The sequence below is a fragment of the Mixophyes fleayi genome, chromosome 2 (assembly GCF_038048845.1).
Source record: "Mixophyes fleayi isolate aMixFle1 chromosome 2, aMixFle1.hap1, whole genome shotgun sequence".
NCBI classification, from domain to species: Eukaryota; Metazoa; Chordata; class Amphibia; order Anura; family Limnodynastidae; genus Mixophyes; species Mixophyes fleayi.
Genome location: NC_134403.1, coordinates 303,762,910 through 303,787,614, shown reverse-complemented (window position 1 = coordinate 303,787,614; position 24,705 = coordinate 303,762,910). Strand labels below are relative to the sequence as shown.

Sequence of the window (24,705 nt, the reverse complement as noted above, 5' to 3'; positions counted from 1 at the left end):
CCCGGTACCAAATTGGGTACCGGGGCACTCCACTACGCAGTCCAGATAGATGCGTATTACATATTAAACGAAGTTCAATATTGCTGTCAAATTAAAACAAAAGTAAAATGCCCTGTCATAATAGAAAACAAGAGGTAGTGACGCGCTCGAACTACACCCTGTATATGCTGCAGAGGATGTAGGAGCAGCCATATGTGCTGTGGAATTGAGACCATTTGGAGGAGGTATTGTGGCCCCGGTACCAAATTGGGTACCGGGCCCACTCCACTACGCAGTCCAGAAAGCTACCTCGGTGCAACGTTTTGGACTAAAAACCATATTGTGAGGTGTGAGGTGTTCAGAATAGACTGGAAATTTGTGGAAATGATTGTTATTGAATGTTATTGAGGTTAATAATAGCGTAGGAGTGAAAAGAAACCAAAAAAACTGGATTTTAGCACTTTTTATGCTTTTTTTAAAATAAATCAGAACCCAAAACCTTAAATCAGAACCAAAACCTTTCGTCAGGTGTTTTGGCAAAACATATCAGAACCCAAAACACAAAACACTAAAAGTGGCCGGTGCACACCCCTACTTATGATGTGTGCCCAGCTGGAATGAAAGGTTGATTGTTAGATTTGAATGTCCCTGACAGCTCTAGTTGGTCTGCTGTCTTAGCCCCATTGGAGCTTACAGTCTAAAGTCCCTTACACATGCAGACAGACTAGAGTTAATTTTTTCAGCAGCCAATCAACCTACTAGTAAGTTTTTGAAGTGTGGGAGAAAACCAGAGCACATGGAGGAAACCCACCCAAACACTGTGAGGACATACAATCTCCACACAGATAATGCTTTGGTATTCCCACCAGGAACTTGATTTGTTAAACCGGCTGACCCAGTTTCATTCAATCACAGAGGAGCTAAGGACACTGAAGCCACTCGGAGAAAACTTAAGCTGCTTGGTCTCACTGCTCCACATTTGAGGCAAGAATGAATGGGGCTGCGGAAGTGTTACAGACGCCTCTTTCTGTTCCATCTGGGGCTGCAGTCTCTTCACTCCACACTTAAAGGTTAGCCATACAGCAGCTGTGTTCCTTCACAGAAGGGTTTTTGGCTATGGCGGCTGGTCTGTGCGGCTTTACTTGATCATGGAAACATTTTTCTAATACGATGTAGTGCTGGCATACTATATTAATAATTACATTTTAATTTTACAAAAGAAGATACACATTACACAATATGTAGTATTTTGTTTGACCAGTACCGCTTGTCCACAAATCCGTAGTTAAGGGGATAGTCAGTACAATGGCATTTTTAAGGGACCAAATTACTTTTCCTTTAAGCTACCGGTACAGCTGAGGAACTACTGTTGGGGAGCAATGGAATCGAGATTTAATTTGGTTGCGTGGACACATAACCTCAACTAATCTGCTAAAATCTGATGCATTGATTGCAGAAATTGGACGCACATCCAATGCCAACATAGCTATCATGAATTTAGTGATGCTGGCTGTCTTACTTGGTTCCTTTTGCAAACGCTTGCTTTACAGACATTTAAAACTATGTTTACTTTTCCTGGTCCCCTTCTGTATAGAAGTATCATCTCTAGCAGTAGCAGCTGTAGTGTGCAAGTATGTCTCTTGGGAATCTTGGATTCCATTACAATAGTCAGATAGAATAGGAAAATTGGATGCTGGACAGAATACAAGTTACATTCAGCCATGGCTGTCATCAGAAACCACTTACAACCTTCTAATCAGTGATGAAAACACCAGTCTTGTTGGTGACTATTATACAAAGCAGAGCCCATTCTGTTGAATACTAAGCAATGAAGACTTCCAACCTTGGGGCTGGTGTATGGTAGAACCTTCAATATGGTGGCTTGCACATGGCTGGATTGCCAAATTGGTGTCTAATGTACTGTATGTCAAATCTCCAACTCCCCACAATGATAGTGCTGGATCAACTGTTTTCTATGTTTATGTGAACTCCAATGGGGCATGGGGTGATATGAATGATCAAAAAATATTCTCTGTACAGTGCTGTAGAATTGGTGGCACTATATAAATAAATGGCGATGATAAGATGATTCTTTTCCATTCACTGACTGCTTGGGAACTCACCATCCACTAGGTTTGTTCATTTGGTGGCAAGCCACTTAGAGTGACACAGAGTGAAAGGGCCCAGCAAATCTGCCAATTTATTAACAGTGTAAACATCATCATCATTTATTTATATAGCGCCACTTATTCCGCAGCGCTGTACTGACTCATTCACATCATTCACTGCCCCATTGGAGCTTACAGTCTAAATTTCCTAACATAAACACTCATACAGACAGAGAGACAATTGGATAGCAGCCAATTAACCTACTAGTATGTTTTTGGAGTGTGGGAGGAAACCAGAGCACCCGGAGGAAACCCGCGCAAACACGGGGAGAACATACAGACTCCACACAGATATGGCCATGGTCGGGAATTTAACTCATGACCCCAGTGCTGTGAGGCAAAAGTGCTATCCACTTAGCCAACCGTGCTGCCCATACACATGAAACTCTTTGTATTGTTCCTGCAGAGTGCTATGAGACAGATGTTACCGGCAGATCCTGGTGACTCTTCCCTACGAATAACAAGCAAGTAGCATAGTGAGGCCCAAGCTTAATGGTGGAAGGGGGGCTCACAACTACCAAAGTTTATAGTGCTTGTCACGAGCCGCGGCGGTACTCACAGCCGCCGCGGCTCGCTTCTCATGCGCCCCAGCGTCCCGGCCGTCACCTTGACGACCGGGACGTCATTTCCTCTTCCTGTCCGGCCGTTACCAGGGCAACGGCCAGACGCTAGTACACTAGCGCTGCGTCCCGGCGGTGCTGGTAGCCGGGCGCATGCGCATAGCAGGCAGCCTGTGGGCTGATTAGGCTTATTAACAGGCATTAGCCTGCAACTGTGTAGGTCAGGGGCAAGCCCTGATTGGCCCTGCTGGATACTAGTAAATTAGCCTGCAGGAGTGTGTTCAACTGCTGATTGGTCTGTGTCTGTACTTAAGGCAATGAGGTCTGCTGCCTCATTGCCGGTTATAGCTTCTGTGCTCCAGTCTGCTGACCTGCTTGTTCCAGTTCCTGTATCCTGTATCTACGTTTGACTTCCCGTGTATGACCCTTGGCTTCGTATTGGACTTCGCTTGTGTTTCCTGTGACCCTGATCCTTGGCTTGTTTACCCGTTCTGCTACTTTGCCTGTGACCTCTGACCTCAGCTTGTTCATCATTACTGTTACCTGCTGCCGGCCTTTGACCTCTGCGTGGACCTGACTCTTCTTGCCTGGGTTCTCCCCAGCCGGTACACACTTCACGACCCTCTGTCAGTCTGCAGCCCAGTCTGTCCCCACCATCAGGGGCTCCAGTGAACACCTGACTGGCAGAGTAGACTCCGGGTTGTGTTGTGCCGGCTGGAGGGGTTCCTAACAGTGCTTGCCCCCCCCCCCCTCCCCTCCACTCAGCTGCACAGTAAATGTAAGTAGAATGTCAAACTACTCTGTATTAAGTATGGACATTTATACATACATATTTGTGAATGCAACTAGTGTCAGTTTTATATAAGACACCATATATATTAGGTTTCTATTATAATGTTTAACAATTCTAGTTTGTTAGTGTGTACTAAAATAAAAATTTCCCTTTGTAAAAGCAAAGGTTTGTTCAAAAAGTAGTGTTATCATATTGGTGAAAATCCCAGGTACATATTCCCCTATGATACTTATTGCACGTTTCATACAGAATAGATAAATGTTCTGTCTAGATTTAAATATTAACCACCGATATTGTGTCACTAAAGTGCAATGTACAGCAATGTATGTTTTACCTGTTAATGAATGACTTGGCCTCTCTAATGACTTGTCCAGCTTTTTTTTCCAGATCCATTGGCTGTTCAACAATTTCAAAGTTCTTCATCAATATGCAGTCCCAGTATAAATGGAATTCAAATGCTACAAACCAATACATAAAGTAAACCGTGCCAAAAAAAGTCAAAGCAAAAATAATTTTCCAGGGAACGTTGATAAAAAGCCAAAACTTGCCAGCTACAAGTGTCAGCAGCGTGATAATAAATACAGGTCCAGAATACCATATTTTGTTTTTAAATGATGCAGGGACCTCATTTGGTCTTGAGACTTCACAGTCATTAATAAGTGTGAAAGGTGTACCATAAAAATAATCAAACCCATGGTTTAATGGATGGTGGCAAAAGTCATCCCTCGATTCACAGCTTACTCCGAGGTGCCATTTACCTATTAAAAAAAATAAATATATATTTATACTTAAAAGGAGATCATTCAAATTAAAATGATAAATTGTGAGTCATTTATGGTCATTTACAAATTGCTATAAATATGGTTGTGTGGTTCTCTTTTTGTACAAGTGTACCTGATTGTCTGCCAAGAGCATTTCAATATGCACATCCACTTTCTGAGCTTTGGAAACACCAATGTAAAATGGCTTTGCACCTACATATCCAGGTTTGTGAATGCTCCTGAATATGTTCATGATGGATACAGTAAAATCATCTCTACAAAATCCAATCCAAACATGTATTCAGTGCCACCTGCATAGCATGGCAAACTATATTTTAAATTAATAATGAGAGAAAGAGGGCATTGTTACAGGTTACTTTTTTTATTTAGTTGATGTGTCTCCCAAAATGTTCTTTCCTGCAAAACATGCATCCGGAAGGTGCAAAATATTTCTCATTAGAAATAGAGGGATGAAGTTGGATTTCTGGTACCACTGATCAGCTGGAGAATACAAATCCTTTTTGCAGGATCACAATGTTGTGCACCTAATTATAAAGCTGGAAACACCTCCCTAAATGAGCCTTCTGCATCCCTGCCAGATCAATTAAATAATTGCTTGGTCATCTTGACACTGCAAATTCACTTACCCATAAAAATAAGTGCCACTCTGAGGTCAGTAGCAGGTGGGATATTTGACTGAGGTGCTATACCTGTTAAACCATAATGCAAGTGTCCTAAAGCAAGGTAACAAAACAACAGAAATCTGTTGTGGAGCAGAAGGTCATGCACATAGGAACATGCACTTTTGCAAATACCTCTTGTCTTCTGTGTTGCTGCACACATTCCTGGTATGGTTGACATTAGTGTGTGTGATACATTTTTAACTGAGGTAGTGGACTAGCATCATGGATCCCAAAACTCTTTGTTTTTAAGGTGCTGTGCATGCGGTCAGACGGTCAAACTGCACTGTATGCATAACACATGTGTGTACAGATATGTGAGTGAGCCCTACAAAAATGGTAATTATGATCCTGAGCACATGGCATTTTTCTTCTACCCATGCTTCATTGCATTTTTCAAACTGTGAACCATTCTTGAATAAGAAATGAATGTAAGTGCAGAAAGGGATTATTAATCCCTTAAAGATTAGGTTGTATGCAGATGAACTGTAAAATGTAGTTCATGATGGATTATGGTCAATCATGCTTTTTGATAAAACTAAAAATAAGTAGAAAGAAGTGAATAGATTTGCACGACCATAACATTTGTTCAAATCTTGCATATTCATCTTCAGCAGAATTATTTCATGAATATGCCCAGAGCCCATACTTTGTAACTACAATGCAATGAAAAGCTCATATTTTGGGAACCACAGTAAAATAATAAGACCATATACTGGTAACCACATTAAAATGAAGAACACACAGTATTTTGCTGATCACAGTGTAATGCCTATAGTGTTGTTGGTTGTGGCCCTGCCAGCCACAGTGACAGCAGGCGAGGTCACCAGAGAGGGCTGTAGTAAGATCAGAACCCGGTCTTTCTGAGAGGGACAGTGTTTAATCATGCTGCTTGCATATAACAGGGCTGGTTATGGGAGGTGCACATGGGGACCAAAGTCTATTTAGAACTCTTGTTTCTTGCATCTAGGGGCTGGTGGTCATCTCTACAGCTGGGACCCAAGAGGTAGGAGGGAGGACTCGGGCCCCTGGCAGAAGGGGGACTGCACGCGCGATGCCGCAAGGCCACAAGTGTGTGTGACTCCACTAGAGAGTCTAGAGGCCCCACAGATGAGAAGCACCTGTTAAAAGGATCCACAAGACATCATTTAACGAACAGCCCCATAACATAGGGGCAGAGGCAAGAGGAGAATCCCCACCATCAGGAGTTTCTCAGAAGAGGCCTACCAGAAATATAATATTTATGGAGAGAAAAGAGTTCCTCAAAGAAAAGCAACAGGAGGGGTGATTGCGTGTCACCTGGCATGGAGTACATTGTAACACAGTAAGGGGTAAGAAAGCCTTAGTAATTACTACGGTGTGCCTGTACTAATGATTACTCTGTTTTGCTGTTTCACCCACAACACTGGGTATGTAAAATGCAAGTATTATTTTATTGTACTAAGTATGAGTTGTCATTACGGAACAAAACATATTGTAACTGTTATGTTTAAGTGCTGAAGGAAAAGTGGAGTAAATAAAAGTTTACATTTTCTGCTTTTAAATTGAGATATCCTGGTGCCCAATATTTATTTAAGTTTGCACTGTGGAGAATGGAGCCTAATGGAAGAGGACTGTTTGTGTGTTTATTCAGAACTAGTCACGTCCCCTCGGTGGACTGACCATGCCTCCTCAACATTTAAACATTTGGACCCCCCTTTCTAGAAATCCTGCAATTGCCTCTAATAAGAATCTAGGAAGGTAGGACGTCATGAATTTATTTCAAATATTTAGATTGGGTTGGAAAAATTATTCTCCTTTTCCATGCTTACTATTCTACATACTGTCTGTGTAGTGTATATAACATCAGTAGTATAGACAAATTAAATTTTATATAGTTAACATTTCACTGTGCTTGATCATAAGTGCCTTGTTGACAAACTAGTACAAAAGAACTTTAAACAAAGAAAATTTGCTGCTATAGATGTTTAAATAGTTCATTCTATATATTTGTGACTTAAATGATTTAGACCCCAAGCTGGTATAAGGACCTGGATTGTATAAGAAATAGAACCAAGAAACGGCTGATAATTGCAGAATGACAAGCAGCTGACTAGTACTACCAATTACTATCTCAATGTATTTCTGTTGGAGTGTGACAAATTAGCCTTTCCAACTTTCATTCCTTGGCTTCTGGCTCCCTTACCTTGCAATACAGTTTGCTGAGCCAATATTAGATTTGTTTTTACTCAAGCTGTAAAATGATTAATGCCTGAGATGATTACTTGTAGCAAATTCAGAGTCACAATGTTTACCTCTCAATAGTGTAGAAATAAGAAATAACACCTAGGAAAGTCAGAGTTATCCAAATCTGAGACCATGTGAAATGTTTCTGTAGCCTCATTGATTCATGTTTTACAATCTCTTTTCCAAATCAGCTCAAAATTCCCTAGATTATTTTTAGGCTCAATTTCATACAATCTTGAAACATATGAATTACTCTACGCGCGCATACATATTACTTATCCCCAATGAGTTTCATATTTTGCTCTCTCTTTCATTTCCAGGCTAAACTCTAAGTGCATCAGACTTTGTGTAGAAGGAATGCCACCATGTGGTTAGACCATATATAGTATAATTTATTTGAAAGAACCACTAAATGTGAACATTGTAAACTTTGTTTACAAAGCACATATAAGAAAAAAATAGAAACATCACCCACTGCTGCCTCTGTGTGTTTAATATGTCAGTCTGAGTCTATCTTTGGCTCAATTCAGCTGTCATTCTTGACTCCAACAGAATATGGTCTCCAGCTGATCAAGAAAAAATAGTGTTGTCTTAACAGGTCTAGTGATGGTAGCAGGCATGGATAGATATTTTGTAAAATGGGTATTGGCTAGTAGATTTATATAATGTTTAGGGATCATTTAATTAAATACGTTACTGCTCACCAATAATTCCTGTGGAATAACCTTGTTCCTTCAATACTTTCGCAAATGTTGTTTCATTGGTAGGAAGCCCTCCAGACACAGCACTCCACAGTAGAACCACATTAGTGTCATGACCAGTCATGCCTAAATAGAGTAAAATTAGAACAGTGAACAGACGTGGAAGAGCTTACAGAAGAGATTTGCATGTTAAGAGATATGTACCTGCATGGAGTACAGGAGCACTCATCACAAACAAATTAATGAGCTCTATCAAGGAATGGAATGCACCATATAAATTAAGTAGACCTACTTATTGGGAAGCATGAGACCAGAAGATCGGGTCAAGTGTGTATATTAAAATATATACAGCTCATAATAAAACCACTGTGGTTTATAAAAATTATATTCTTTTCTTCTTTTTCTTATTATTATTATTGGATAACTCCACCTTTAACTACTGTAAGTTACAGAGAATGGGTCTGTCCTCACTCATGAGATAATCTAGCATAATTATACAATATTATTGATAAGGGGGTGATCTTCCAACAAGTAGTAACACATATATCCTAAAGACCAGAGTTGGAATTAAACAAAAAGGCACTCCAGACTACTAATAATTACTACATTCAATTTTTATGAATTTAAAAAAACAACAACATGTATTTGCCCATGCTTTGACAAAAAGCCTTTATTTCAGAAACTAATGTAGGGGAAATATTAAAATTGGTAGAAGAAGAAATGTGATTAGAAATATAAAGAGAAAAAAAAAGATCACACAAATTGAAAGTAATACTTATTAGTGGACTGGAGTGTCTTTTTGTTTAATTCCAACTCTGGTCTTTAGGATATATGTATTACCCTACCCATTTAAGCTCCTGCTGTGATTGAGCAGCTTCCATTTCTGTATTATTCTTAATTTATTAATAATAGTAAAAATTTCAGACAGTATCTTCAACTAATTTTTTAAGAAATCACTACATCAATGATTATAAATTTCTAATATCCAATTAAAGAAATAAATGTGGATGTGTATGTCCAAAATATTCATAGATATTAGGGATGTGCACCGGCGACTTTTGAGGTCTCGTGTTTTGTGTTTTGGATCCGGATTTTCATTATTTTTGGGGTTCGGATTTGTCTCGCAAAACACTTGACGAAAGGTCTCGGTTCGGATTTAAGGTTTTGGATTCGGATTTTTTTTGGAAAAAACATAAAAAGTTTAAAAATCAAGTTTTTGGGCTTATTTTCACTCCTATGCTATTAGTAACCTCAATAACATTCAATAACAAGCATTTCCACTAATTTACAGTGTATTCTGAACACCTCACAATATAGTTATTAGTCCAAAACGTTGCAACGAGGTATCTTTCTGGACTGCGTAGAGGAGTGGGTCACCACAATATATATAATAAGAAAACCATCAACTTGTATGATTCGCACCAATAAATGTACCTGGACTGCGTAGAGGAGTGGGTCACCACAATATATATTAAAAACCCTGAACTTGTATGATTCGCACCAATAAATGTACCTGGACTGCGTAGAGGAGTGGGTCACCACAATATATATTAAAAACCCTGAACTTGTATGATTCGCACCAATAAATGTATCTGGACTGCGTAGAGGAGTGGGTCACCACAATATATATATAATAAGAAAACCATCAACTTGTATGATTCGCACCAATAAATGTACCTGGACTGCGTAGAGGAGTGGGTCACCACAATATATATTAAAAACCCTGAACTTTTATGATTCGCACCAATAAATGTATCTGGACTGCGTAGAGGAGTGGGTCACCACAATATATATAATAAGAAAACCATCAACTTGTATGATTCGCACCAATAAATGTACCTGGACTGCGTAGAGGAGTGGGTCACCACAATATATATAATAAGAAAACCATCAACTTGTATGATTCGCACCAATAAATGTACCTGGACTGCGTAGAGGAGTGGGTCACCACAATATATATTAAAAACCCTGAACTTGTATGATTCGCACCAATAAATGTACCTGGACTGCGTAGAGGAGTGGGTCACCACAATATATATTAAAAACCCTGAACTTTTATGATTCGCACCAATAAATGTATCTGGACTGCGTAGAGGAGTGGGTCACCACAATATATATAATAAGAAAACCATCAACTTGTATGATTCGCACCAATAAATGTACCTGGACTGCGTAGAGGAGTGGGTCACCACAATATATATTAAAAACCCTGAACTTGTATGATTCGCACCAATAAATGTACCTGGACTGCGTAGAGGAGTGGGTCACCACAATATATATTAAAAACCCTGAACTTGTATGATTCGCACTAATAAATGTACCTGGACTGCGTAGAGGAGTGGGTCACCACAATATATATTAAAAACCCTGAACTTTTATGATTCGCACCAATAAATGTATCTGGACTGCGTAGAGGAGTGGGTCACCACAATATATATAATAAGAAAACCATCAACTTGTATGATTCGCACCAATAAATGTACCTGGACTGTGTAGAGGAGTGGGTCACCACAATATATATTAAAAACCCTGAACTTTTATGATTCGCACCAATAAATGTATCTGGACTGCGTAGAGGAGTGGGCACTGGGCACCACAATAAAATATATAAAAAACCTTCAACAGGTCTGCATTACACTGCACATACGGCTGCTCCTCCATCCTCTCCATCATATACATGTTGAAGTTTTAGCGTGTGACAACCTCTTGTTTTTGATAATGTCAGTGCATTTTGAATATTTTTCAATTTGCCCCACACCACTGAATGTACTTTATCTATGATACGCATCTATCTATCTTGACTGCGTAGTGTGGTGGCCCCGGTACACAATTTGGTACCGAGGCCACAATATAATTAAAAAACCCTCCACGGGTCAGAATTCCACCAAAAAAGGGTATGGACTGCGTAGTGTGGTGGCCCCGGTACACAATTTGGTACCGAGGCCACAATATAATTAAAAAATTGGGCATCAACTGTCACCATTGTTTAATATCTGATACACCTAAATATGGACTGCACAGTGGAGTGGCCCCGGTACTAAATTTGGTGCCGGGGCCACAATACCTCCTCCAACTTCCAAGTGTAGTGTTTATAAAGACAGACAGCGTCGAAGTGTTATTAGTTGACTTTCTTAACCCTAAAATTGTCCCTGTTGCAAGTATTCGTGCAATGGACAGTTACTTTTTTATTGAAAGACTCAAGCTTTCAAGTGTAGTGTTTATAAAATATAAACAACAATACAGTAGTTTTAGAGCACGTCAATACCTCTTGTTTTAAATTATGACAGGGCATTTTACTTTTGGTTTAATTTCTTGAATTTGTTTAAATTTGGTTTTACTTTTTGAACATGGCAAACGACTGTTGATTGGTCATATAATGCAAAAAAAAAAGTTCCAAGATGGAATTGTCCTTGGGCCCTCACACCCACCCTTATGTTGTTGAAATAGGACATGCACACTTTAACAAACCAATCATTTCAGCGACAGGGCCTACCAAACAACTTTGGCTGAAATGATTGGTTTGTTTGGGCCCCCACACCAAAAAAGCTATTCATCTCTCCCTGTACAGACTAAACAGGCTCTACTGAGGCAAGATGTCGTCCTCATCCTCAACCTCTGATTCCTCTCCCCCTACAGTGTGTACTTCCTCCTCATCACACATTATCAATTCGTCCCCGCTGGACTCCACAACCACAGGTCCCTCTGTAGTATCTGGAGGGCAGTGCTGTACTTCATTGAGGAATTGATTATTCATTTTTATAAACATCATTTTTTCAACGTTATGAGGAAGCAACCTCCTTCGCCGCTCACTGACCAGGTTCCCCGCTGCACTAAAAACTCTTTCCGAGTACACACTGGAGGGGGGACAACTCAGGTAAAATAGAGCCAGTTTGTACAGGGGCTTCCAAACTGCCTTTTTTTACTGCCAGTAACAATATGGACTGTCTGACATGTCTACTTGGATGGTGTCAGCAAAGTAATCATCCACAATTTTTTCTATTGTGACAGCATCCAATGCAGCGAGAGTAGACATGTCTGCAATGGTTGGCAGGTCCTTCAGTCCGGACCAGATGTTATCAGCATCCCCGCCAGTGCCTCTTTTGGGAAAACTGAGCTTTTTCCTCGCAGCCATAGATGTGGAAGAAAATGAGGGTGGAGCTGTTGGCATGTCACGGTCCTCTTCAGAGGACAATCTCCTGACCAGCAGGTCTTTGCACCGCTGTAGACTTGTGTCCGCCGGAAACAGAGATACAACAGACGCTTTAAACCGAGGATCGAGCACAGTGGCCAGAATGTATTCCTCTGACTTTAAAAGAGTGACCACCCTCGGATCCTGGCAAAGCGTACGAAGGGCTACATCCACAAGAGCTACATGCTTGGTGTAATCGCAATGGCTTACCAGCTCCTCCCTCACTTTCTCCAGCTGCTTCTGCAACAGCCTGATCAGGGGAATGACCTGACTCAAGCTGGCAGTGTCGGAACTGACTTCTCGTGTGGCAAGTTCAAATGGCTGCAGAACCTTGCACAACACGGAAATCAGTCTCCACTGCGCTTGACTGAGGCGCATCCCCACTCCTTTGCCTATGTCGTAGGTGGCTGTGTAGACCTGAATGGCCTTTTGCTGCTCCTCCATCCTCTGCAGCATATAGAGGGTGGAGTTCCAGCGCGTCACAACCTCTTGTTTGAGGTGATGGCAGGGCAGGTTCATGCTTTTTTGATGTGCCTCTAGTCTGCGGTAGGCACTGGCTGAATGCCGAAAGTGTCCAGCAATTTTGCGCGCCACCGCAAGCATCTCCTGCACACCCCTGTCACTCTTGAGGTAATGCTGCACCACCAAATTAATGGTGTGGGCAAAACATGGGACGTGCTGGAAATTGCCCATATTTAATGCCCGCACAATGTTACTGGCATTGTCTGACACCACAAATCCCCATGAGAGTCTAAGTGGGGTAAGCCACTGGGAGATAATTTCCCTCATTTTCTCTAATATGTTGTCAGCGTTGTGCCTCTTATTAAAGCCTGTAATACACAATGTTGCCTGCCTTTGCACGAGCAGCCATTTTGTAGTTGCTGCTACTGATGCAGCTGTTGCTGTTGCTGCGGAAGGGGATGCATCTACCCAGTGGGCTGTCACAGTCATATAGTCCTTCGTTTGCCCAGAACCACTTGTCCACATGTCCGTGGTTAAGTGGACAGTGGGTACAACCGCATTTTTTAGAGCACTGAGGACACTTGATCGTACTTCTCTGTACATTTTTGGTATCGCCTGCCTAGTGAAGTGGAATCTCGACGGGATTTGGTACCGGGGACACAATACCTCCATCAACCCTCTAAATCCCACTCCACTGATGGCGGACACCGGGCGCACATCTAACACCAACATTGCAGTTACAGCCGCAGTTATACGCTTTGCAATAGGGTGACTACTATCGTATTTTGTGGTCATGGCAAACGACTGTTGGACGGTCAATTGTTTTGTGAAAGACTTAGCGGTCTTACGACTTCCCCTCTGGGAAGATGACCGACTAACAGCAGCAACAGCAGCAGTGGCAGTAGTAGGCGTACCGCTGCAGGATTCCTCGGATGAATCCCGTATTGAGGAGGACTCAGTCTGGCTGCTGACTTGGGCTGCAGGACTGAATCTGATGGAGATTGTGGAGGAAGTTGACGAGGAGGGTGTTGCTGGTGTGTATCCAACTGGACCACGGGATTTAGGTGTCCCTGTACCGATGAGGGTCCTAGCCCCAGTTCCTGAACTAACCACTGAACTATGAAGGTTATTCAGGTGACGTATAAGGGAGGATGTTCCTAGGTGGGCAAGATCCTTACCCCTGCTTATTTGAGCTTTACATAAGCTACATATGGCCATACATTGGTTGTCTGGATTTGGATAAAAATAACTCCAGACCGAAGAGGTGCATTTTTTGGTCTTCTGACCAGGCATGACGATGGGCTTTTTCATCCCATGGACATCAGCTGTTTCCCCCCCTGGTGCCTCATTTACAATAACCACATCACCATCCTCATCATCAAGTTCCTCCACAGCGCCAGCTACATATTCAATAGCCTCCTCCCGAGCCACCTCTTCCCGTACAGTGATGGGAAGGTCAGGCTTGACAACCACCAACATCCTTGGACTCGCCTTGTGGATTTGTGATAATTTCTCTTTAGAAGGCAGAGTTCTTTGCTGTTTTGTTGCTGACAGTATAACTCTCTTCAATTTTTTGTAGGGGGGGGAGGAGGAGGAGGGCTAAGATCCGTGGGTGAAGCTGAACCACTAGTCATGAACACGGGCCAGGGCCTAAGCCGTTCCTTGCCACTCCGTGTCGTAAATGGCATATTGGCAACTTTACGTTTCTCCTCAGATGATTTTAAGTTTCTCTTTTTGCTACTTTTTCTTAACTTGGGCTTTTTGGATTTTACATGCCCGGTACTACGAGATTGGGCATCGGGCTTGGAAGACGACGTTGATGGCATTTCATCGTCTATGTCATGACTAGTGGCAGCAGCTTCAGCATTAGGAGGAAGTGGGTCTTGATCTTTCCCTACTTTATCCTCCAAATTTTTGGTCTCCATTATATGTAGCACAAGATACTGCAGAATGTGTGAACTTGGTAATATTGCAGTACCAATGGACTTATACTGCTGGATTGGTTTTGCAAATTTGGTTATAATTATATATATTTTTTTTAATTTTTAATTTTTAATTTTTTTTTACTTTTTTTTTATTTTTTAAAAACTTGGGAATAATGGGGAAATAACTATGCCCTTAGAAGCACAGAGCACAGGACACAGCACCACTGGACTGAACAGGACACGGCACAGGACCCAGCAGCACTACGGAACTCAGCAGGACAGAGCACAGGACACAGCACCACTGGACTGATACTGCAGAATGTGTGAACTTTGTAATATTGCAGTACCACTGGACTTTTACTGCTGAATGTGTGAACTTGGTAATATTGCAGTACCAATGGGCTTATACTGCAGGATTGGTTGTGCAAATTTTGTGGTAATTAACAAAAATTAAAGTAGTTTTTGGTATTTTTTTAAATAACTTTTTTTTATTTTTTTAAACACAGGGGAATATTGGGGAAATAACTATGCCCTTAGAAGCACAGAGCACAGGACACAGCACCACTGGACTGAACAGGACACAGCACAGGACCCAGCAGCACCACTGACCTCAGAAGGACAGAGCACAGCACACAGCACCACTGGACTGATACTGCAGAACACAGCACAGCACAGAACTAAACAGCACAGCACAGAACTAAACAGCACAGCACGAGATCTACCAGGACAGAGGACCACCTAACACACCCTCCCTCTACCCTGATCAATGCCCGAGTGAAGATGGCGGCGACTAGCGGGGAATTTATAGGATCCGAGTATCGCGAGATCCGACAACGGGATTATGAGTCAGAGCCTCAGTTTCAGATTTGAATTTGGCGCCAATACCCGGATCTGTCTCGGATCCGACTCGGATCGGCAACGTTCGGGTGGGCTCGGATTTCAGAAATCCGAGTGCGCTCATCTCTAATAGATATTGATCTAAATTTTAAGTTGACAACATGGAGGCTGTTCAAATAATCAGTGACCCAAATAATAAATATATTAAAATATCAATCTCATTAAACAGGAAACTGTTTCTACATGATTTACTTTGTAAGTGTTTTATGAACTATGGCTTGATAAAAAAGGTTCTCTCTCTTAAATCTTGAAACATAAGTTGTGCCAATAGATAAGGTAACTGCACCAATTTTGTGTTAAAATTAGGCTGTGTTCTGTACTAAGCCCAAATATTCTGATTGATGACATCGCTGACCACCATCAAAAAATCTGTTGTTGTACAGGGGATATGTTTCAGACTAATTTACACATCTATACCTAAAAATGTAATTTAATACTAAAGTAACCTATATGCATGAGTTACTTTGTTGTTAATATTTAACATGCTATACAACTATATGTACAGAAAGTTGCAAAAGACTTGCATATTTCTTACTCATTAAAATTCCATTTTGCTAGCAAGCTGTACCAGAATTCTGCTAGACAGAGCCTAGCACTTTTTCTTCTAGGAATGTACCTTAGACCATTCAAAATTAGACATCAAAGTAGTTTAAAAATATTTTATTTAAATGATAAGAAAACTAAAACTACAAAATTCAAAGTCATTTTCAAACATCATCTTTATACATCACCTGTTCTGATGGGGTATCGGCCGGTTAAAAAAGCTGATCTACTTGGGGAACATACCGAAGCTGCAGCAATATGTTGAGTAAGCTTTACACCTTCTCTTGCTAATCTATCAATGTTAGGAGTCCTGAAAAGACATCATGACCTTCATTAACATAGAAATAGAATACAGCGTATTGATTCACTAGATTCGCTATTAGACAGTGACATCACTGAACCTTATGTTTACATTCTTTAACAGGATTACATGCAGTACTCTTCATACCATCAGCATCCTCTATGGAGGAGAGACTTCAGATACAGGCAGAATAATATATGTTCTGTTAGAGAATGGATCTAACCAAAGGTTAAGGAGCGGCAGAGATTTGCATTTATCAAAAACAGACCTTTTTAGTCTAAAATGTCTATTTCACGCAAGAAAATAATAAAAAGTCAACAAGTCCACAATATGGCTGCCTCCTCTGTGTGTAGCAGATTGGTGCTCTTTAAGGATGTACAGGTATTTTCTTCCTTGCTCTGTACTTGAACTTGGCGATATCAGCTTGTGTTAGGTTTCCTCCCAATTTATTATTGTATGCAGTCCAGCACTCACATGAACAGGCTAGCAAAGGGTACACATGATAAAATGTATTATTGAAAGTAAGATTAGCTTCACTCCACATAGCCTGTGCCCCACTACTGGGTTTAAGAGGAAAGAAGGCAAGGACAAATTTGCTAATGAATGAAAACAGTTTTTTGGGTTTTTTTTAAACAAAAAAAGAGAACAAGGGGACTCCCAGGTTGTTTATTAAAAGATTGCTGCTGTACAAATTTATAATAATTTGACTACTGTTTGTCACTCTTGGTGCCTGTGAATAAAATGGATATGACAGATTCCGCTTACTCTCAGAAATAAAACTATGCACAGTACTGAATTTCTTTATACTTTACAGACACGTTTTAGAAATGCAAATTGTAAATAATGTATTTTTGAAATGTATATTTCATTTTAAAACCTTTGGTATCATGTGCAAGCAATTGATACAGTACATTCTTACTAATAATTTTCTGTCTTAAAATAATAGAGCAGCAAATTAAAAGACAATTTTTACATCTTTCTCTATACAGCAAGCATTGCAGTAGCACAGTTTGTAGTGGACGTGCAACAAATTGCTACCTTATTGTGTTATTCCCATAACAGCCAACATCCCCAATTCCAAGATCATCAACCATCAGCAGCAAAATGTTCGGCTTTTGAGAATTTGCTTCATTTATTGGATATAAACAATGGAGCAGAAGTAGAAATTGTAAAATGGCCATGGGATTCCTGTAACAGAATACAGAGAGTAATTGATATACTCAATTAAGGATGAACAATATAAATTATTTATATAGCGAATATATACCTTCGTAGACTGTAAAAATTTCTGTATTCACCCTGATCCAGTATGTGTCTTTGTCCTCATCCCTTTTAATTCCTCTCATACTTGCCATACCCTTCCTGCTCTCCCCACTCAAAATATTAAATGTTCTTTGCACTTTCCTCCACTTATTTCACTCCCCTTTCTTCCTCATCCAACATACGGTATAGGCAGGCCCGGCGCTCCCATTAGGCAAGGTTAGGCACTTGCCTAGGGCGCCGGGCTCTGGAGGGCGCCCTCCAGGCAAATATATACCTTCGTAGACTGTAAAAATTTCTGTATTCACCCTGGAGGGCGCCCTCCAGAATGAAAATTACTTTAAAACTGTGCGGCGACCGCTGACCATACCTGTCACGGCCGCCGCACAGCATTCAAATGCACGATTTTTTAAAAATGCCTAGGGCGCCGTGGACCCTAGCACCGGCCCTGGGTATAGGCTTCACTAATAATTCACAGTTGAGATTACAGTGTAAGGAGCCAATTCAATCCAAGGTGATAAGTGGAAATACTCATTCACAAGAAAACACATCTTTCTGTATCCAAATTTCCACTCAATTCAGTGGGATGGAAGTATCATCTTGCCAGAGTGTACATGAAAAGTGCAGGGTTTGGCAAGCAGGAAAGTTGGATGTAAAACTGAAAGTTGCATGTGCAGCTATGACCATCTCTAAAGTCGGGTACACACTATTGCAATCTTACTTCAGTTGCACTTTCTGTAATGTATTCATGTATACACACTACATGATTTACCATCAGATCTGAGATCTCCATCTCTCATAACCATCTGCTGAAAAGATTGCGACTTTGTACACAGTCTACAGATATCTGCCTATGATGCAGTGTTAAAGGAAATGTATTTACGCCATAATTGCGCACGCTATCATCTTCTTCTATTTCTGGATATGCTCGTTACATTACCATATGCATTTACGCTTTCCCTCGTATGACACTTTAGACCTAATTTACTGTATCACACAAATTATATATATATATATATATATATATATATATATATATATATATATATATATATATATATATATATAATCTCCTGTATCAAGCAAGACATTATAAATGAGATATCTACAAACTTTACAGCAACATCCAAAGAAGTCTTTTCCTCTTATCACACACCTGTTTAACTAGTAGCAATTACACACATAGGGGGGAGGGGATGAGAGCACAGACCAGCCAGACGACTTACCAAATACAGGCAGTATTAAAATCAACAACCAGAACTTCAATATATATCTACAGTGTTACACAATACAGTATGAATCTTTATCTGGTAGATATTCACAGAGAAGCCACACTATTGCTACTTCAAATTTAATACTATTCAAGTATGAGGTCTATTATTTTGGTACAATCAAACTCCTAAGGAACTACTAATTTCAAACCCCTAAACTCACTTCTTAAGCACACTAACATTTACTACAATAACAACATCTAATTCTATGACTCTCCCGTGCAACTTCACTTTCTATGCTTACAGTGTTACCCTAAACAAAACCCTTCTTAAAAGCTACACCACATGGTCTGTGACTTTATAACAAAGTTTACAATACAGTCTATTGTAGCTCCTATAGTCTATAGATAAACCATTTAAAGCACTAACAATACACAGAGTACATTTTACTCATATTTACAATGTCAGCAGAGCCCTATTAAAAGGCTCATATATACTTTACTATTTTTCAATCCAAACAGGGAGAGAATCCTTGGTGTGTGTGTCTGCGTAATCAGTCTGATCCCCCAAAAGACAGTTTTGTCTTCAGAAGGTAATTACAAAACTTATGTGGGATGGGCTGATGTATCTGATTGGAAGCCAATTCTTTTGAGATGTAAATGTACCGAGCCAAACAGGTCGCTTCAGACAAAAGCTATGTACTTTGATATAGTGGGAGAAGAGAGACAATAGTTATTTAAGGAAGGAAAATTATTATATATATATATATATATATATATATATATATATATATATATATCTTCTTCATGCAGCAATATGCAAATCTAAATTAAATAAATGGGCAGAGTCTCACCACACACACACATATATCCAGGAAGAGGAAATAGCATCATCGCTTTGGTTTGCTTTGTAAATAGTGTATATTCATATTAGAGATGGGCGGGCTTGGTTTCTTGAAAACCGAACCCACCCAAACTTTGGGGTTCCGAGTACCGAGCTGACTCTTTTGCGCTAATTCGGATTCCAATATGAGGCAAAACGTCATTGTGACTTCGTCGGCGCTCACGATTTTTGGAATCTATAAATACCGCCCTTCACAGCAATCTAGCTCCATTTGAGAGAGGGATACAGAAGGGTCAGGATAGAGTGCAAAGAGAAGAGCTCCATTGCTGAAATACTAATCTACAAGTCCTTGCAGGCTTTTTTTCTTAATTTGCACTAAGTGTATGGTCTAATATACACCCAAAGACGACTGCTCCATTGCTAATAGTAATTGATGAATAGGAAGACAAGCAGGCTTGTCTTCTGAATTTGCAGACAAATTCTACTGCGTTATATAGGTTACACACAAAGAGTAGAGCTCCATTGCTCCATTGATAACTGCAATTGCTGAAATAGAAATTATAGGCTTGGCTGGCATGGTTTAAATATGCAGTTACATTTTATTGTACCATAGGTCATTCAGAAACAGGAGAGATGGCAGGGTTCAGTGCTGAAACAGAAATACCTCATGTGCTAATGCCTATGTTCAATTGCGTTGTGGATTTCAAAAAAAAAATTTAACTGGAAAAAGTTATTTAGATTTGTATCACATGTATGAGAAAATACTGCTGGAAGGCTCTAGCCAGCTTAAAAGTGACAGTCTCATTGAGAATGAGTGCAATAATTGTAAAAATCATATACAGCATTCAATCATAGTAAATTTATCTATAGCATTCAATAATAGTCAAATCATACATACCATTCAATCATTGCTAAATGATACAGTTCAAATATGTGGATTGTTTGACTATTCTGTGTTTGATTAGAGTTTAATCATTTGTTAATCACCTCACTACATCTCTTGTGGCTATACAACATTTATTTATGGTTAGATGTATATATACTATGTCTGTATAATGTAAAAATAAAATGTAAAAATCATATATATTTAAGGTCTTCTTATATGACCACAGTAGAGAATACCTTTGTCCAGCATGTGTACTTGAAATGGTTTGTATGAATGCCTTTTTTTAAAAATGATTATATTGAGACGACAAATAACTATATATGGATGCTGTATAGCTTTGATTATTGCGATCTTTATTGTGAGCAGTTCATATTTGTATATCTTGCTTTGTATCAACCATTAAATGCTGTACTCCTGACAAGTTTGAAAGACAATTTCTAAAAATATTTTCTCTGTTGCAAAATAAAAGTATTTCAAAAGAAAATTCTGGTATATTTGGTGGCATTTATTGGTAAGCCTGAAATAAAGGCCCACACAGTTGACATGTGCTTTGGTACAGACTCAGAGTGTACAGGTGTACTGAACCTATGGTCAAATGTTTTATACTGGCAATAATATTTTATATAATTTAGTTTCAGAGGGGAAATCTATAGTGTGTATATACTAACTAACACAGTAAAGACTTCACTTTCTAAGGTGAAACATCATCATCATCATCAGCCGGCAGCCGGAATGGATGGGGAATGAACTCAGCACTCCATTCCGGCAACCGGGATGGATGGGGAATGCACTCAGCGCTCCATTCCGGCAGTCGGAATGGATGGGGAATGCACTCAGCTCTCCATTCCGGCAGTCGGAATGGATGGGGAATGCACTCAGCTCTCCATTCCGGCAGTCGGAATGGATGGGGAATGCACGCAGTGCTCCATTCCGGCAGTCGGAATGGATGGGGAATGCACTCAGCTCTCCATTCCGGCAGTCAGAATGGATGGGGAATGCACTCAGCGCTCCATTCCGGCAGTCGGAATGGATGGGGAATGCACTCAGCGCTTCATTTCCGGCAGTCGGAATGCATGGCTGAGTGCACTCAGCAGTCCATTCTGGCTACCGGAATGGATGGGGCATGCACTCAGGACAGCATTCCGGCGGCCGGAATGGATGGGGAATGCACTCAGCACACCATTCCGGCTGCCAGAATGGATAGGAAATGCACTGAGAAATCCATTCTGGCCCGGAATGGATGGGGAATGCACTCAGCACTCCATTCCGGCAACCGGGATGGATGGGGAATGCACTCAGCACTCCATTCCAGCAGCCAGAATGGATGGGGAATGCACTCAGCACTCCATTCCGGCAGCCGGAATGGATGGGGAATGCACTCAGCACTCCATTCCGGCAGTCGGAATGGATGGGGAATGCACTCAGCGCTCCATTCCGGCAGTCAGAATGGATGGGGAATGCACTCAGCGCTCCATTTCGGCAGCCGGAATGGATAAGGAATGCACTGAGAAATCCATTCCAGCCCGGAATGGATGGGGAATGCACTCAGCACACCATTCCGGCAGTCGGAATGGATGGGAAATGCACCCAGCACTCCATTCCAGCAGACGGAATGGATGGGGAATGCACTCAGCACACCATTCTGGCAGACGGAATGGATGGGGAATGAACTCAGCACTCCATTCCGGCAGCCAGAATGAATGGGGAATGCACTCAGCACTCCATTCCGGCAGTCGGAATGGATGGGGAATGCACTCAGCGCTCCATTCCGGCAGCCGGAATAGATGGGGAATGCACTCAGCGCTCCATTCCGGCAGCCGGAATGGATGGGGAATGCACTCAGCGCTCCATTCTGGCAGCCGGAATGGGTGGGGAATGCACTCAGCGCTCCATTCTGGCAGCCGGAATGGATGGGGAATGCACTCAGCGCTCCATTCTGGCAGCCGGAATGGATGGGGAATGCACTCAGCGCTCCATTCTGGCAGCCGGAATGGATGGGGAATGCACTCAGCTCTCCATTCCGGCAGTCGGAATGGATGGGGAATGCACTCAGCTCTCCATTTCGGCAGTCGGAATGGATAGGGAATGCACGCAGCGCTCCATTCCGGCAGTCGGAATGGATGGGGAATGCACTTAGCGCTGCATTCCGGCAGTCGGAATGCATGGCTGAGTGCACTCAGCAGTCCATTCTGGCTACCGGAATGGATGGAGAATGCACTCAGCCATCCAATACCGGCAGCCAAAATGGATGGGGAATGCACTCAGCACTCCATTCCAGCAGCCGGAATGGATGGGGCATGCACTCAGCACACCATTCCGGCGGCCGGAATGGATGGGGAATGCACTCAGCACACCATTCCGGCTGCCAGAATGGATGGGAAATGCACTGAGAAATCCATTCCGGCCCGGAATGGATGGGGAATGCACTCAGCACACCATTCTGGTAGACGGAATGGATGGGGAATGAACTCAGCACTCCATTCCGGCAGCCAGAATGGATGGGGAATGCACTCAGCACTCCATTCCGGCAGTCGGAATGGATGGGGAATGCACTCAGCGCTCCATTCCGGCAGCCGGAATAGATGGGGAATGCTCTCAGCGTTCCATTCCGGCAGCCGGAATGGATGGGGAATGCACTCAGCGCTCCATTCTGGCAGCCGGAATGGATGGGGAATGCACTCAGCGCTCCATTCCGGCAGCCGGAATGGATGGGGAATGCACTCAGCGCTCCATTCCGGCAGTCGGAATGGATGGGGAATGCACTCAGCTCTCCATTCCGGCAGTCGGAATGGATGGGGAATGCACTCAGCTCTCCATTCCGGCAGTCGGAATGGATGGGGAATGCACGCAGTGCTCCATTCCGGCAGTCGGAATGGATGGGGAATGCACTCAGCTCTCCATTCCGGCAGTCAGAATGGATGGAAAATGCACTCAGCGCTCCATTCCAGCAGTCAGAATGGATGGGGAATGCATTCAGCGCTCCATTCCGGCTGTCGGAATGGATGGGGAATGCACTCAGCGCTTCATTTCCGGCAGTCGGAATGCATGGCTGAGTGCACTCAGCAGTCCATTCTGGCTACCGGAATGGATGGGGCATGCAATCAGGACAGCATTCCGGCGGCCGGAATGGATGGGGAATGCACTCAGCACACCAAACCGGCTGCCAGAATGGATAGGAAATGCACTGAGAAATCCATTCTGGCCCGGAATGGATGGGGAATGCACTCAGCACACCATTCCGGCTGCCAAAATGGATGGGGAATGCACTTAGCACTCCATTCCAGCAGCCGGAATGGATGGCTGAGTGCACTCAGCACTCCATTCCGGCACCCGGAATGGATAGGGAATGCACTCAGTACTCCATTCCGGCACCCGGGATGGATGGGGAATGCACTCAGCACTCCATTTCGGCAGCCGGAATGGATGGGGAATGCACTCAGCACTCCATTCCGGCACCCGGAATAGATGGGGAATGCACTCAGCCATCTATTCCGGCAGCCAGAATGGACGGGGAAGGGACTCAGCACTGCATTCAGGCAGACGGATTGGATGGGGAAGGCACTCAGCACTCCATTCCGGCTGCCGGAATGGATGGGTAATGCACTCAGCCATCCATTCCGGCAGCCCGAATGGATGGGGAATGCACTCAGCACTCCATTCCGGCAGCCAGAATGGATGGGGAATGCACTCAGCACTCCATTCCGGTAGCCAGAATGGATGGGGAATGCACTCAGCACTCCATTCGATGGCAAAGGTACGTGCAAAAACATTCACGTATCCTGAATAAACCCTTTATCATTTTTACATGGAGTTCTAGCAAATTGTGTATGTATGTCAAAATTTAGGCTAAGCCACAATATCTTTCATTTATTCTATATGTGAAATGGGTCTTGTATCCACACATCTTTCCAATTGTATGTTAACCACATTGCTTAAAAACGCTACTCAGAATAATACTGTTACATTTTCACTTTTAACGGCAGAACTGTTTGAAAATAGAGCTAGCGAACTCTTACAATAGAGACACTTTGGAACTCAATACATATATAGGAAGTAGAAAATTATTGATTCCACATGCACAAGTGTGTTGGGGAGGAAATGAGCTAAGCTCATTGCGCATCAGAGCTCCTACTGTGTAGAAGCTCCGATACGCAATGAATTTAGTTTATTGCATTAGGTCTATTTATAGTATTAGGGGATTTTCCCACTAGCGTGGGAAAATCCCCTAAAACTATAAATAGATCTAGCGCAATGAGCTAAGCTTATTGCGTATCGAAGCACCTACTAGGAAGGAGCTGTTTGCGGCGGCTCCTCCCTTTT

At 42.0% G+C, this 24,705-nt stretch overlaps 1 protein-coding gene across 1 annotated transcript in view; it reads right to left on the bottom strand.

Annotated features, from left to right (window-relative positions):
• Positions 1-17,366, bottom strand: part of LOC142139953 (arylsulfatase H-like) — a 49,131-nt gene extending 31,765 nt beyond the window's left edge. The window contains exons 1-4 of the mRNA XM_075197820.1: positions 17,224-17,366; positions 16,073-16,194; positions 7,872-7,994; positions 3,835-4,258 (exon numbers count right to left, since the gene is read on the bottom strand). Of these exons, the coding sequence (XP_075053921.1) occupies positions 3,835-4,258; positions 7,872-7,994; positions 16,073-16,194; positions 17,224-17,366 (812 nt within the window). The remainder of the gene's footprint in view (positions 1-3,834; positions 4,259-7,871; positions 7,995-16,072; positions 16,195-17,223) is intronic.
• Between the last annotated feature and the right edge of the window lie 7,339 nt (positions 17,367-24,705).